Source organism: Bufo gargarizans, chromosome 3 (genome assembly GCF_014858855.1).
Source record: "Bufo gargarizans isolate SCDJY-AF-19 chromosome 3, ASM1485885v1, whole genome shotgun sequence".
In the NCBI taxonomy this organism is placed as follows: Eukaryota; Metazoa; Chordata; class Amphibia; order Anura; family Bufonidae; genus Bufo; species Bufo gargarizans.
Window position 1 is genome coordinate 263,672,297 of NC_058082.1, and position 15,846 is coordinate 263,688,142.

General features: G+C 39.9%; 1 protein-coding gene across 1 annotated transcript in view; it reads left to right on the forward strand.

Moving 5' to 3' along the window:
- Positions 1-15,846, forward strand: part of LOC122931526 (dynein beta chain, flagellar outer arm-like) — a 466,905-nt gene that overhangs the window by 154,728 nt on the left and 296,331 nt on the right. Inside the window, exons 47-51 of the mRNA XM_044285594.1 lie at positions 1,567-1,770; positions 8,808-8,998; positions 9,465-9,622; positions 13,054-13,153; positions 13,778-13,826. Coding sequence (XP_044141529.1) covers positions 1,567-1,770; positions 8,808-8,998; positions 9,465-9,622; positions 13,054-13,153; positions 13,778-13,826 — 702 coding nt within the window. The remainder of the gene's footprint in view (positions 1-1,566; positions 1,771-8,807; positions 8,999-9,464; positions 9,623-13,053; positions 13,154-13,777; positions 13,827-15,846) is intronic.

Here is a 15,846-nt window from a genome sequence, read left to right on the forward strand (position 1 = left end):
CTTAATAAATTAGGCACATCTCACTCCAGTTCAGGGTGATCAAGACGGTATATGGGTACTCCAGTCTTGATAAATGTTTGCTATATTTTATCCAGGTTGACTATCACTTACTAAATGTATCTTAAACTCTGCTTTGTCTTTATCTCCTTCTCACCTTTGTGTACCTTACTACCCTAAAATATAAATTCCATTTACCACTGTCTTACATTTTTAGTTATTTTGAGAATTGCAAAGTTATAATGTATTGACTTTTATCTTAAAGGATTTGGCCAACAAACAACATTTATCACCTACTAACTATGGGTGATAAATGTATGATCCCTGGGGGTCTTACTGCTGGGACCCTGACTGATCATGAAAGTAGAGGTCCCAGAGTCCTCTGTATAAAAATAAGCGACAGTTTGCATGTATACACACTGCCCTACTCACTGGGCAGGCTGAGTACAGTGCTTGTCCATCTCCAGCTGATTGAAGGTGCTGAGGCACTCCATACTTTATTTAGTGGCTGTGCCTGGTACTGCATCTCACAGCAGCTTAGGCCCATTTGATACCATTGACAGCACTACCAAATGCACAGACCTGTGCCTGGTAAACAGTAAAGTAGACGGTGCCTTTAATCAGTTGAACAACGCCCCTTCTAAACTGATCTGATTTTGATGATTAATAAGAATAGGCCATTAATCTTGTAGTCCTGGGTATCCCCTTTAAAGATTTCAAAGCAGGTTTAGCTTACTAATATTACTTACTAAAACTTGTCTGGAACTAGAGTTGTTTTGTAATGTCTTTCTATATAATATATCCACTATTGGGTGACAATATAAGATCTCTATCGTCTTGTGTGATCTGCCTGTGTCACTGAGAAATTCGCCAGGCCACTACCTATTTCTTACATAACATATGACAATTACCACAACATCGCCTGTCTCCCTTCTTACAGAGGAGCTCTTGCTCCCATTCTAGAAATGTGGTTAGTCACCAAGTAATGACTCTGCCCTCTGCTTTCTTTTATGTGAGGCTATTGTAATTTCTGTAAACAATATGGGACCAAAAAGCTGGTTTGTAAAATTCCAATAGGTTACATTTGGCTTTAACAAAAATAAAATTATGATTTAGATTACAGGGGTTCCCTGGGCTTTTCTCAAAATTCTGATCCAGTGAAGGAAAGATTGTTTCGTGTGTACTTGCTCCTCCGTTGCCACCCAATGCGACCATCTCCACTGTGCTTAGACTGTCAGACTTGGGTACATATATGGTTGGGACTCGAGCAGAAGAGCCCCCAGCCGGTCTGAGTGCAGTGGAGATGGTGGCATCAGGGGGTTCCTCCACAGCGTCTGAAGACTCCAAGATTTTCAGAAACTGCATTGTTTTTATTTTAATGACATCAATGTATAAAATCTGAAAAATTTGTGATGGGTATTTATCATCCTGAATCTTTAAGTCATTTTATTTTTTTATAAATATAGACGTGGACTTTCTGGACCTTTTCATGACATGGTTCATAATGACACCACATCTCTTTCTGAGAACATTTTTTAACTTTTCAATGATATTCTTATTTTATTTCAGGTAAAGACTTGCAAAGTATGCAAGAAAATGTCAAGCAGACCCTTGAGGATAGAGCAGTGGTCTCTGCAATACAGAATTGCTGGTTATCAAAATTATCGAATAATGAAGCAAGTGCTTTAAGGTCATTTATGAGTGCAGAGTGGCCCAGGATCCTGAATTTCCTGAATGACTCATGTAACACTGTTATGTTTAATAATGAACCAGGTAAGTTGGTGAAAGGACTTTTTAACATATTTTTTCCTGTTCACATAAATATTATAATCAGTTAGAATAATTCATATATTTCTAGATCAAATTAATTTTTATAACATATTTGCCTTCCAATTTAACTTGTTATTCAATTTAAAGATTTGTACAATTTATTTTAATAGAAATAACTTGAAATGCTAAATATGTCATATATATTTGATGTGCAATATAATAAATAGTAAAAAAGGGTAAGACTCAAAAGCAATTCATACTACTGTGCACTACTTATATTCACCTATTCATCACATTGTGGAGGTCAGTGAGACCAGCTCTGGCTTTTATATTCTTTTCAAACTAAAAAACTGAAATGTTTACTGATGAAATGAATGTATGTTAAGCAAGAGCAAGCGGTGGCGTAACTATAGGGGTCGCAGTGGTCACAATTGATACCGGGCCCCTAAGCCAGGGGGGCCCACAGGGCCCTCCTTGCCAGTGGCACGCAGCCAAGATGCATTGCAGGGGGGGAGGTGGCTTTGGGCTGTAGGACTGCACAGTGCGCATCACATTTTCCCCTTAAGGGTGCACCAAACCCGATAAATACGGGCTGGAGGACTGGATGCTCTGTAAAAGAAGACATTAGCTACCAATGAGGATGTCTGCAGCTAGTCCCGCGCGCTTTAGTCTCCTCTTTTATAGCAGCTGTTACCTTGCCCCCTCCTCCTCTGCTTCTGAGCTCCAGTAGTTGCGCCTATCCCCGACTCCCAGCATAACTTTTCAGAGCAGGAACCCTCAACATTGAAAGACTGTTGGCTGACTTACCAGCTGTTAGCTGGAGCCTGACAGGTCTGCTAGTCTCCTGTCGCTGCATGCAGCTCGGCCTGGGCAGGGAGTCTCCATCTAAATCAGAACTAGAAGAGAAGTCTGAGGAAGCAAGCTGACAGCAGACTACAGATGACACAGGAGAAGGGGAGGCATGTGTGGCTTCTCATGAGGTGTGTCTGCATGTATGTATTTAAGCTTGTGACCTCAGTAGAGTAATCAGGAATAGTATGGTTTCAAGGATTTATCCACTTGTTCCCATCTCTCAAATTGGCCCTCAAGGCAAAAAATACTGTATTCCCACACTACAACCTTCCTCATGTGTATTATAGGCGTTTTTAAAACTTTATTGGTGTCTTTTTTCATAAATGTGTAGGGCAAGTCAAGTGATTCTGATTAGTGAAGACCCCCGTGGCTCACTGTTGATGCACCTACTGCCTCCCTCCTATATCTCTGGCCATATATACTATACATATTCTGCCCTGTCTGGCTGACATCAGTACATCGTCTGTGGTGGGCGCTGACAGTGTACGATATGTGTGATCTGTCCAGGAAATGCAGGAGATCAGACAGTGATCTCATGCTTCTCCTGGGAGCTAATTAGGGTGCATTCACACGACCGTATGTATTTTGCAATCTGCAAAATGCAGATCTACAGAAGATACAGATGACATCTGTGTGACGTCCATGTTGCATCCGTTTTCCCCCCAGACCCATTGTAGCAACGCCTATTCTTGTCCACAAAATGAACAATAATAGGACATGTTCTATATTTTTGCGGAACTTTGGTATGGACAAAGGGATTTGCTGTTCGCATTTTTTGCAGCCCAATTGAAATGAATTGTTCCACATCTCATTGGCAAAAAAATTTGGATTGGATGCAGATAAAAAAAATATGGTTGTGTGATTAGTCAGCAATACAGATCACACATAGGGCTTGTTCAAACGACTGTTGCCCCTCCGTGCCCGGGCTGCGGACCACAAATTGCAGTCCGCAATGCACAGGCATCGGCTGTGGGGCTACCGCATGCGGATCACGACCCCATTTATATGGCCGTTGCGCAAAAAGATAGAGCAAGTTCTATCTTTTTGCAGTGTGGAGGCACGGAACGGAGCCCATGGAAGCACTCCGTAGGGTTCCGTTCCATGCTTCCGTTCCACACCGCATCTCCGGATTTGCAGACCAATTCAAGTGAATGGGTCCGCATCTGTGATGCGGAATGCACGCGGCCGATGCCCCGTATATTGCGGACCCGCCTTATGCGGGCCGCAATATGGCAACGGAGGGGCAACGGCTGTGTGAATGAGCCCATACTCTGTGAGCGCTCACCACTGACAGTGTATAAAACAAAGTATGTGGTAAAAATATTCAGAATCACTTGACTAGCCCTACACATTTAAGAAAAAAAAAACATGAATAACAGTTACACTATAAAAGCCTAAGTGAGGTTATGAACCTGTCAGTGCTCTGTGTTCTGTATATAAACATGTAGTATTACACTGTATTGGTCATCAGCAAGCAGATTGTTCGGCGGCCACAGCCACCATCTGATTTCTTATGTGCCTGCAGGTCACATTGCCACTGTAAGATCAACACCCAGAAATGCAGGTCACAATTATTAGATAAACTCCGCCCCCCAGAGTCTGATCTGATATGGGCATCTGACATGGAGGTCTAATGAGGGTCTGATCTGAGGTCTGATATGGGGGGTCTGACATGGAGACATGATCTGAGGTCTGATGTGGAGGTTGACATTGAGGTCTCAAGGGGGAGCTGATCTGAGGTCTGGTGTGGCGGTCTGACATGGCTGTCTAATGAGGGTTAGATCTGAGGTCTGATATGGGGTCTATGTCAGAAGAATCCAAGCAAACGCTCAGTGTTTCAATAAGGTGTTTTCTTTATTTCAGAAGATAAAAGATAAAAAGGATGTGTTTTGGTCCATCAAGCTTTCCTCAACTGCTCTATTAGGGCTCATACACACGAACATATTTTCTTTCCTTGTCCTTCTGTTTTTTTTGCGGACCGTATGCGGAACCATTCACTTCAATGGGCCCGCAAAAAAATATGGAAGTTGCTCTGTGTGCATTCCGTTTCCTTATGTCCTTATTTCCCTTTCGCAAAAAAATAGAACATGTCCTATTGTCCGCATTACGGACAAGGATAGTACTGTTCTTTGAAAGGCTATCTGTTCCGTTCCGCAAAATACGGAATGCACCCGGATGTCATCTGTATTTTTTGCGGATCGCAAATTACATATCGTCATGTGCATGAGCCCTTACACTGTATGTTTCGTACAGCTGTAGGTAATGTTCTCCAAGTATATCTTCAACAGTAGGGCACCAGGCCCATGAGCGATTAGCTACGCCCCTGAGAGCAAGTCACCGTCCTGGTAACCTTCTATTGAGTCATTATAACCACGGAATTAGGTTGAGAATTTGGCATGGGGGGTGCCATTTAAATTTTTATCTCAGGCAGAAAGGCAATGTGCTCCCCTGCCCATGGCCACAAAGGACTGAGGGACAGGGGGCAAAAGCTGAACTCTTGCACCAGGTTCATGAGTGATTAGCTACGCCCCTGAGAGCAAGTCACCGTCCTGGTAACCTTCTATTGAGTCATTATAACCAAAGACATGGATACTGTAAGAGCAGATTAATGAGTTCATTACAATTTCTTAAATTCCATGATAACATTGCAGATGTGTGACAAATCAAATTTTCCTGTCAATTTCAGTTACATGGGAACAGTAAATGCTATATGGATCATGTAAAACATGAACTAATTAAGATAGCAAATATGTGCTGACACTCTCTATACAGAATATTCATAATAAAGAAACTGTAATATAAATTGTGATTTCCTTTCTGATTTATATGGCTGCACAATCTGCTTTGTTCACTACTGGCCAATCTCTAGAGATACAGTGGCTAAAGGGGTTGTGCCACAAAATGTTTTCTACATTTTTCAAACCAGCACCTGGATCAGAATAGTTTTGGAATTGCATGTAATATAAAAAAATGAGTATAGCCATTGAGCTTTTCAAAAAAGTTTCTCTGTATAGCCTCCTTGATAAGTTTACTTTTGAACCCTTTGCACTTGTTTAGAGGATGGGGCTTTTTATGAAGTGGGCAAAGTCTGTCAGGGCCTTCAAAGGTGTTTACCTTGTAGCTGCTTAGACAGTCTGGGTCCTCAGAGGGAACCATTGTCTTGTGGGCGATCACTGAAGTCCTACTGTAGGACCTAGGTGGCTTTTCTGCCTTCAGCAGTTGACTGACACACCTGATCTTAGCTTGCTGCTGTACAAGTCTAGAAAACACAAGGAAAGGGGGGAAGGGGACATCATGTTCTTCTTTGTATTTGGCTCCACATTTTTCTTGCAGGTTGTGAGGTAGTTTCTCCACTATAGGCTTAGTACTGTTGGCGGCATCTAAATGTGCAAGTCTTCTTAAATAGCCTTCTTCTTTGGCACACTGGACTTCCCAAAGAATATAACCCAGCTTTTGCAGTTTTAAATTGTCTTTGCTGTTTAGCTTGGGGAAAGACTCAAGTCTTTTCATTAGAGCACCTTCAATTACCTCTGGTGATCCATATCTTTCCTCTAGCTTATGCCAGGCCATATCAAGTCCTGCTGAAGGGTTAAATACCATTTTATCATCAGGTCTAGCATCTCAGCTGCTGATAAGTCTAAGTCTTTGACTGGATTCAGAAAAAAAAGACTTCCATGCCCAGTAATTCTCGGGCCAGTCATCAAACTTGAGAAACCCTGAATTAACCATTTCTTTACGGATAAGATATTTAGTGATCTTGTGTACTCTGGTGTTTGGATTGCTGTAGTGAGATTCATCTTTAATCACTCTGGTACTGCTGACCTCATGGGTTTGTTTTCGTACACTCAGGGATTCTGCTGGTTTTGGTTTAAATTCAGCTGACTGGATTGGGGAACTGTTTTGTAGCATTGCTGCTTGAAAGTTCTTAGACATACTCCCTTGGGTGTTCTACTGAGGAAAGGGGTTTCTCAGGCACATCTGGGCCTTCGTAGACAGACCCACTTCCAGACCGCTCAATTTCAGCATAAGCTGTGGCCTCTGCCGCTGTAGCGGCGGCTGCACACTGACGCTGAAGAATATGCAACCTTGCTTCCTGTTCTGATTTTTCTTTCATAATGGCGACCTCTTTCTCAGCAAATTCTAGCTGAACACGAGCTGCTTCTGCTTTGGCGCGAGCCCTGACTAAAAGGGCACTTGCTGATTAAATCTGACTGGGCCTTGATGATCTAGACGGGTGTGAGCGTGTATTATCTTGCTGTACACTTGGCATGCTCTCCCTGCCTTGATGTGTCCCGGGTAGCTGATCTTCAGCCTTAGGCCTCCTGCACACGACCGTATGGCTTTTTCAGTGTTTTGCAGTCTGTTTTTTATGGATCCGTTGTTCCGTTTTTTTGCTTCCGTTGTGTTTTTCTGTTCCGTTTTTCCGTAGGGCATATACAGTATATAGTAATTATATAGAAGAATTTGAGCTGGGCATAACATTTTCAATACATAGTTCTGCAAAAATGGAACGGATACGGAAGACATACAGAGTACATTCCGTATGTGTTCCTTTTTTTTGCGGACCCATTGACTTGAATAAAGGCACGGAACGTGATTTGCGGGCAATAATAGAACAAAACGGAAAAAAGGGGAATACGGAAACGGAATGCATATGGAGTATATTTCGTTTTTTTTAACCAATGAAATGAATGGTTCCGTATACGGACCGTATATGTAACGCAAAAAACAGCCCGTAAACGAAAAAAAAAAAAACGTTTGTATGCAGGAGGCCTTATACTGTCTTCCTGATCTTAGACTCATTCTGTCTGTGCAGTGACGCCTATCTCCTTGTTGTTTTCACTGTTCCGCTCTCAAAACACTGACTATGCGTGGTTCTAAACGGACAGCTAAACACTTGTCCGAGACTCCAGTAAACAGAAGCCCGCTGTTTGTGTTGTCTACAGAAGGAATCCAACTTTCTTTTATTTTGTGAAACTGAAATACAATACGATAACAACATATCGGTATACATAGAATAAACTAGTATAGCATAAATAACAGATAACACAACAGAAAGGCACTTACAGGTGATGATGTCTCAAGCCCCTATGCATCCATAGAGAATAGCAATCTAAAATGACTGAAGACACTTCCTAAACCAAGGGTCACTTCCTGCCCGAGTGATTTACATAACTTGGGTAAGGCTGCCACTCACTTTTGCCACTAGATGGCAGCGATAAACTACACAGCCTATATAGATAACTATTACTTATTAGCCTGTAAAGGCAGCACACCCCCTGAGCTGCCATACTGAAGATAATCTAGCAGAACAATGATTGCGGAAATATATTGACCTATGTGCAGTACAAGGCTGGTTCTGTCTTTTTAGAAATAGATTGTCATGTACTACATGATGTCTGATATTTATTTTTTACATCAGTCATGACATACCTCCTTAACAACCACAGTTACTACAGTTTTTTTATGTTTATGTCGGGCAACATGCCCCCAGCATCTGTCTCAGATTGCCTGGTTTAGAAAACTTTTTCAACTGCTCTATTGAGGACTTCTGTGTTAAAAGAGGGGGAAGGGGTTCCTTCTTTATGTGAGTGGCTTCTAGAGCAGTGTTTCCAAACCAGTGTGCCTCCAGCTGTTGAAAAACTACAACTCCCAGCATGCCCGCACAGCCAAAGGCTTTCCAGGCATGCTGGGAGTTGTAGTTTTGCAACAGCCGGAGGCACACTGGTTGGGAAACACTGTTCTAGAGCATCTCTCCTTCTGGAAACCCAGGATGATGAACTTCCTCTCAATTGACTTTAAGATGGTTATATAAACCTGTATTTTCCCACAAACTGTATTAAAGATATAAAAAAAAAAATTATCACATGGAAAATAGAAAGTGCATTTTTTCAATTTTCATGTGTTTCGTGTATTATCCATCAGGTGACTTATTTTTGATTTCCCAAATGTGTATTTTTTGTTGTTTAAAGTTTTAGAGTCATGCATTTATGCGTTTTCACAAATTTGTTAGGAGCTGTTCTATATTTTAACACCATATGGCTTTTCATAACTGTAGCAATTAATATACTTACAGTAAATGCACACATAAAAAGCAGGGGCTCTTCTCTGTAAATTATATTTTTTTTTTAGTGTATAGCAGTGTAAACTATTTTCTACTACTAAATCTGTTATGTCTTTGGCTCCAGATGGTCTGATCCCTGCAGTCATTGCTGGAAAATATGGTCCTGGACAGCAGGTTCCCTCATCTGAACGTACAGAAGAAACCAGCGTCCCGAGTGCCATAATAAAAGCTGCAGAAAAATGTCATATTTTTCCCAGTAACACATTTGTATCCAAAGTTTCCCATCTGGTTCAGCTGGCACCAAAATACCAAACAGTAAGTACAGATGTAGCTCATAATGACTAATTTGAATGCATCATCAAAGTTATTGGAAAGATTGTGCTTGCTGCAGGCTACATATCCATAAAGTACAGATGCCTGGTAAACCATGTTACCGCCATCCCTGAGCTAGCAAAGCCTTATAAACAGTGGCATGCTGGAGCTACAGTAACAAAAGCTCCAGATTTTCCTTAGTTAATTCTCCTTTTGGATAACATGTAATATGTAACACCTTTAATCTTAATTTTGATGCCAATGCAAATTGTACATTTTCATGCCAAGTAATTTAATTAATAAGCTTTTCAGTTACATTCTCAGTTTATTATCACTTTATAGATGCAATAATGCCCACTGCACGGAGTGTTAATGGTATCACCTAGATTATGCAGTATTACAGATGCCTGAGATGAATACTAAACAGTAGAAAATATGGCTCACAATTCTTTTTCCTTTTTGTACCCAGGTGGCAGTGACAGGGCCCGCTGGCTGTGGGAAGACTACATGTATCAAAATGTTCATGGAAACACTCTCCATGCAAGGCAAGATTGTTAAGGCAGATACGGTTTACACCAAAGCTCTTCAGACTGGCCACTTATTGGGGTTTATAAATAAAGTCAATGGGTAAGTGTCTGTAATTGATTGGGGTGCATAAGTAATCAGCTTTATTGTATTGTTGTATATGGACTGGGGCAAATGGTAAATGTTTCATTGCAATTATGATGTATTTCATATCTAGATAATACCCTACTTGTATTTCTTCTATAACTGATAACATGGCGGTTGATTTGTGTAGTACTGACTAATGAATCTCTATATCTGAGTAATTGTTTTAAATTAGGTTTAAATGAACATGAATGAGCTAGTCATTAGAGATGAGCGAAGTTTTGGAAAATTCAATTTGGCAGCTCTGCCAAATTTTGACAAGAAATTCGATTTGTTACGAATCGCTATGTTAAAACCCTATCCAGCCTATCAATAAATGGGACTGTTTTTATCAGCCGCTTAGACAGAAGTGCACCCATCTAATGGCCGTTAAAAACGGTAATATGCTTTTGGGTTTAAAAAAAATAAAAAAAATCACTCACCTCACCCACTTGCTCGTGCACAGGCAGTCCGCTCCTCTCTTGAGTGAAAAAGACCTGCACTGAGTGTGATGACATCAACGCACGCTCCCAGTGTGATCACTTGGTGATGTCATTAACTGTTGACGTCACCACATGATCACTTTGGAAAGGTGACATCATCACGCTCAGCGCAGGTCCTTCTGCAGGTCTTTTTCACTCAAGAGAGCAGCGGACTGCCTGTGCATGAGCAAGTGAAAGGGGTATTTTTTTTTTCGTTCTTTCTAAGACAACTCTAGCTGCCATTTTAGGAAAAATGATCCATTACCATGACGCACAAGGAAATTCAGCTTTGCGGCAAATAAACTTTCTCCTAAACTTCCGAATTACGCTTCGGCTGCTTCGATTCTCTGAACACTAATAGTCACACTACAGATAAATGGGCTAGCATGGTGTTCTTGTGACCTAAGCATTGATTCTCCTAGATCAGACTGCCCAGCTAACCAGTTTAGCTGAAACTCTCTGCATTTGTCATATCTTTGATTGGAGGGGCTACAGTGCATAATGAGCATCCTTAACACCCACTTTATGTTTACATTGCTGATGTCCCTGTTTATAATGCATTTTTTCATGGCGTGCACTACAAATGCTGGTTTCAGCATTTGACTTGTCACATTGGTAATAAAGTATCAAATATTTTTTGGTTGCATGCAAGTAATGAAATTATTTATCCAAGTAACTTGGAATAGAGGGACACTTGGAATTAAAGGGAAGCTGACATCAGAATGGGTTACAGTATTTTTTTTAAACTAAATATTCATAGAACATATTTCTTTTAGATTATTATTATTTTTTTTTCATTTTTCATTTCGCCAGTACTATGCCAATGAAAATAAAATACATAATAAGGTTCTTCTGTAGCAGTAGTATCAGAGAGATAAAAGTCCTGAATTAGACAACATATTCATCTCGGTTTACAACACTGCTGCACAGGAAATATATTACCTGCAGAGTAATCCAGATTAAAATAGTTGGTGAAGGATTGAAATGACTGACACAATGACAACTCTGTTTTTTATTTGATAGACCTAGATAAATATGCAAATAGAGTAGCAGTGCATTGATAGTTGTAATCTGAGAGGCACTGACCTGCCACACTACTGGGATAGCGTGTGGTGCTCTAATCGAGACCTCTATTCCTCCCTGGTCTTACTGATGATAACAGCACGCAACAAAAAAAAAAATTCGTTTTCTACTGGGCTAAAAACATTTGTCCTATACTAAATCGAGTGTGCAGATTACAAATCCAAAGTCAGAATTGTTGTAACACGTCAAAAATTTTGCTATACATAAGTATGCCTAAATGAATTAAGCACTTGGAGAGCATTGAATAATTTTGAACAGAACGAATTTTATTCCAACAGTTACCTGATCTACATCAAAGTTTGCATAGTAAACAGTGTATGAAAATGTAATGGAATAACAAAATTTCAAAAAGTCTTGTTTTTCAGTTTAAAAGTCTCCTTGAGCAAGGCCTGTACTGTTAAAAGTACTTCAGGCATCTGCTTTTGTGTTTGTGAACGGTCATATTTTCCCGTTGCAAAAACCTGCAGTAGTCCCTTATCATGTTGAAATTCCAGCGGCCTTGATACCTGTTCTCCATTGTAGAAATATCATAATGGAACCGCTCTCCATGTTTGTCACTTATGTGTCCCAAATTGGGTGGGAAAAAGTCAAGATGGGAATGCAAGAAATGCACTTTCAATGACATTCGGCAGCCAAGTTGTTCATATGCTGTAAGCATATTGTCTACTAATTCAGCATAGTTTGCAGCTCGTCTGTTCCCAAGGAAGTTCTGCACTACTAGCACAAATGCATCCCAAGCTGCAGATGCACTCGCTTTGTCAGATTCTTGCGCTGATCATTAGTAGTGTATTTGCCACATATGTAACAGAAATTGTCTGGATCGTTAACATATTTGCGTTTATCCACCTTAAGTTTCAAAACTGATAGCACTATAACAGATCACTTTATCAAAATCTGTGCAGCTTGCCTTATATACTTATTACTGACATCAGCCTGAGTGCATCCGAACAGGTCTGGACATGTCTATTGCAATATCTCCAATATAATGCTAATAGGCTTTGCATGTATAACTTAAAATCTAGGCATGTCAGGCAAATTCCGAGTTGTAAAGGGACAAAGCTGTAAAGGGACAAATTTTATTAATGCTGTTATAATTTTTACTTTTATTTTATCTCATTTTGCGTTTCCAGGTATAAGACTGCATAATACATTTTACTTTTTAAAGGTGTTGTTCAGCTTTTTACCTTTTTAAATTTCAACCCCAGCATGCTGTATCAACATACTCATCTGCTCACCGCCTCCATTCTGTCTCCTTGGCTCTCTTCACTGGCCTTCTGGTCCCCATCCTTTTAGCTTCAGTATGGAAGTGGAAAGTCACTGCTAGGTCATATGCTGCTTGGGGATGTCACCGCTGAGGCTACTCATTGGGTGCAGTGGTGCCCGTAACCCTGTCTGTCTGGAAGTCTGCAGGACAGGGGCCAGAAGACTATTGAAGGGAGCAGTAGTAACTGAGCAGAGCCGAAGCAGGTCATTGTGGTTTTTTGCACAGGTATAGCAGATTGGAGTTCAGATTTAAAAAAGTAAAAAAAAAGAAAGAAACAAAATCTTAAGACAAATATATACAAAAATGTAGATAGTGTCTGTTCCATTGTATTCTTTCTTCTACAAAGCTACTAGTGGTAGGTAAATCTTAAATATTTGGATTTTTTTAAGTAGTCAGGTATATTTCTAAAGATTTCTTCTAACATTTACTCCAATTACTGCAATTAATAAATGGTGCAAACATACATATAACAGCTTTATTCTGTGCTGAAAGCTAGAAGTCACATTGCTAAATAATAAATACTGATACTGTTAAAATAATGATACTGTTAAACCTAACAAACACAATTTTTTATCTTTCAGGTGGAATGATGGGTTGTTACCGCAGTTGTTAAGAACATGCTGTAAACCTTGTACAGTAACTGATACTAAGCAAATGAGCATTCTGCACTTGGATGGAGAGGTGAGGATAACACCTACCATGTCATGTAGCTGAAGTTGTTTTTATTACAAATAGGTGATAATAAAGTACGTGCTTGAATGGCTTGTTAGGTTGGTATATCATGTTCTCAGAAAGCTACCAGCGTAACATCATATCATACTTGCAGTTAATTAATTGATTCTTTTTAAGCTCTACGTGACTTTATTTGATTAGTATAATATAAAAGTTGCATTGATATGTTCTTAAAAGAACTGCTAGTACCTTTAATCAGAAAAACATTCTGTGCCCTAGCAAGTAGACAGAATATAAAATCGGATTTATTTGGAAATATACATTATATACATAATGCAAAAAAAAAAGATATATAAATAGCTATAATAGCTTAAAGAGATTGTACAGGATTAATAAAACATGGCTGCCTTCTTCTAGAAACTCCACTCCTGTCTACTGGTTGTATGTGGTAATGCGCCTCAGCACCATACACTTCAGTAAAGCTGAGGTGCAATATCAACAACAGCCCATGTTCAGATGTAGCTTTGTTTTTTAGAAGAACCATATGTTTTTTAGTCCTGGACAACTTCTTTAGGAATAATAATGCGACACAGAATGGCTTTGACCTTAATCAGTTATGTTATATTTGTCCAGGTAAATGGTGCGGAAATGGAGATTATGCAGAACTTATTCTGTGGAGAAGGTAAGTCATTACAAATATAATATTCATATCCACCTTTTAACCCCACGTTGTTTTATGGAAATTGCAAACACTTCGAACTGTTAGTACTGTTATTGGACTTTTTGACCTTCATGTTTTAAGCTTTTTCTTTTCAGAGTGCATATCATAGAAGGTCCACATTCTGTACTAATTAATTTCTTAATTAAAGGGGCTTTACCATTAAGACAACTTATCCCCTATCCACAGGATAAGGTATGTGTCTGACTGGTGGGGGTCTGACCACTGGGGCCCCAACTGATCTTGAGAATGGGGACCCATTCTCCCCCATTTGAAAGGAGCTATGGTCACAGATGCGTCCAGGTGAGGCTGGCACACTTACTTTGAAAATACATGCCAGAATGGCTGTGTAATCTTCTTCTGAAAGTTTCTGCACCTGATATTAAAATCAACATGTGATGAATGCAGCTAGAGAGTGAGAAAGGTGGGTGGAGGCTGAGTTAAAGGGGTTGTGCAGTGTCATTATATTGATGACCTATGATCAGGATGGGTAATTAATATGAGATTGGCAGCAGTATCCCCACTGATCAGCTGTTTGATGGGGCCAAGTGAATTGGACAAGAACCTGTAATTACAATGCAACAATCCAGATGGCTTTTAGGTAAACATTGAAGAGGACGCAACACCTGCATGAGTGCTTTAGCCACATTAAACAGCTGATCAGTGGGGGCATCGGACTCCCACAGTTCTAATCTTGATGACCTATCCTGAGGATAGGTCATCAGTATCATGACACTGCAAAATCCCTTTAAGCTCATAAATACACTTGAACTTGTGAGTCTAGAGCTGTAATGCTTATTAGTACATGAGGAGGGAAAACTTTAAAAAAATAATTACACAAACATTCTGACATGAAATTTTAAAGTAATTACACCAGCTTCATCAGGTCTATAAGATCTGGTGACAGGTACAGCCTCAGTTAGCTGAAAAGCCCCCTCTAGGGGTAACTGTTGGGAGCCATAATGTTTTCATTGTAGCTCCAAATGGAGCTCAAGACACAATGAAGATACACTTCCCAAAATACCATTTATGCTTGTGAACAACAGCATAACTAATGCTGAATTCACGCTGCCTTTGCGTTGTATGTGGAAATTGCCATTGCATATATCAAACCTATCTATCCATAGGTGTCCATTCACCTGATGGAGGCCAAAAGAGTTTCCTTTTGACTCCATTTTAGGTATACTAACAGCTCAGCATTACATAGATTTGGTTGATGAATCAGTAGTGGTAGAGTCATTTCTCCACAGTTTTTCAGAAACCGTTTGTCAACAGGACAGCCTATGTCACCTAAATGTGGTACCATGACCTGCAGCATCTATGGACTTATCTCCCATTGAGCATATCTGGGATGTCATTGGTCGGTAGTTGCAAAGAAAGCTGCCAGCAGTGGATCTTGATGATTTGTGTGCCCAAGTGAATTCAGCATGGCAGAACACCCCTTAGTGCTATATGGAAAGACAACTTGCCATGGCATGTTGTTTGGATTTGAAGGTTCATCATGTTAGGATTAGGAAGTGAAAGTTAAGTGAAATAATGCCATCTACTTGGATTAGCAGCTCTGACATTTGCTTGAATTGCAGGTTATTCTGCAAATCCCATTTAAAATGGGCTGTAAAAAGTCCTATGTATTTAGTGATTTAGCATGAAGTAATTAGCATATCAGGTCCAGCAGTGAACACTTTTAATCTTTCAGTGTTAATCAGAGTTGTTTACGCACCAAAATAGTTAGGTAATTAATGGTAATTAATATGTTTAAAATATGCTGCATGTCTGTACAACAAAACGAAGTATAATTATAGCAATTATTTATCTTTCTCTGCCACACATTATAATTATACTGTGGTCAGCAAGATGAGCAGATAAGAAGATAATTACATCTCGCTACCATGTTTTACCGTGTGATTATGTAAGGTGTACATACTCTCTGTTTGTACAAAGTGCTTCTCACCTTCCTGGGACTTTTCATTTTTAATTGTGTAAC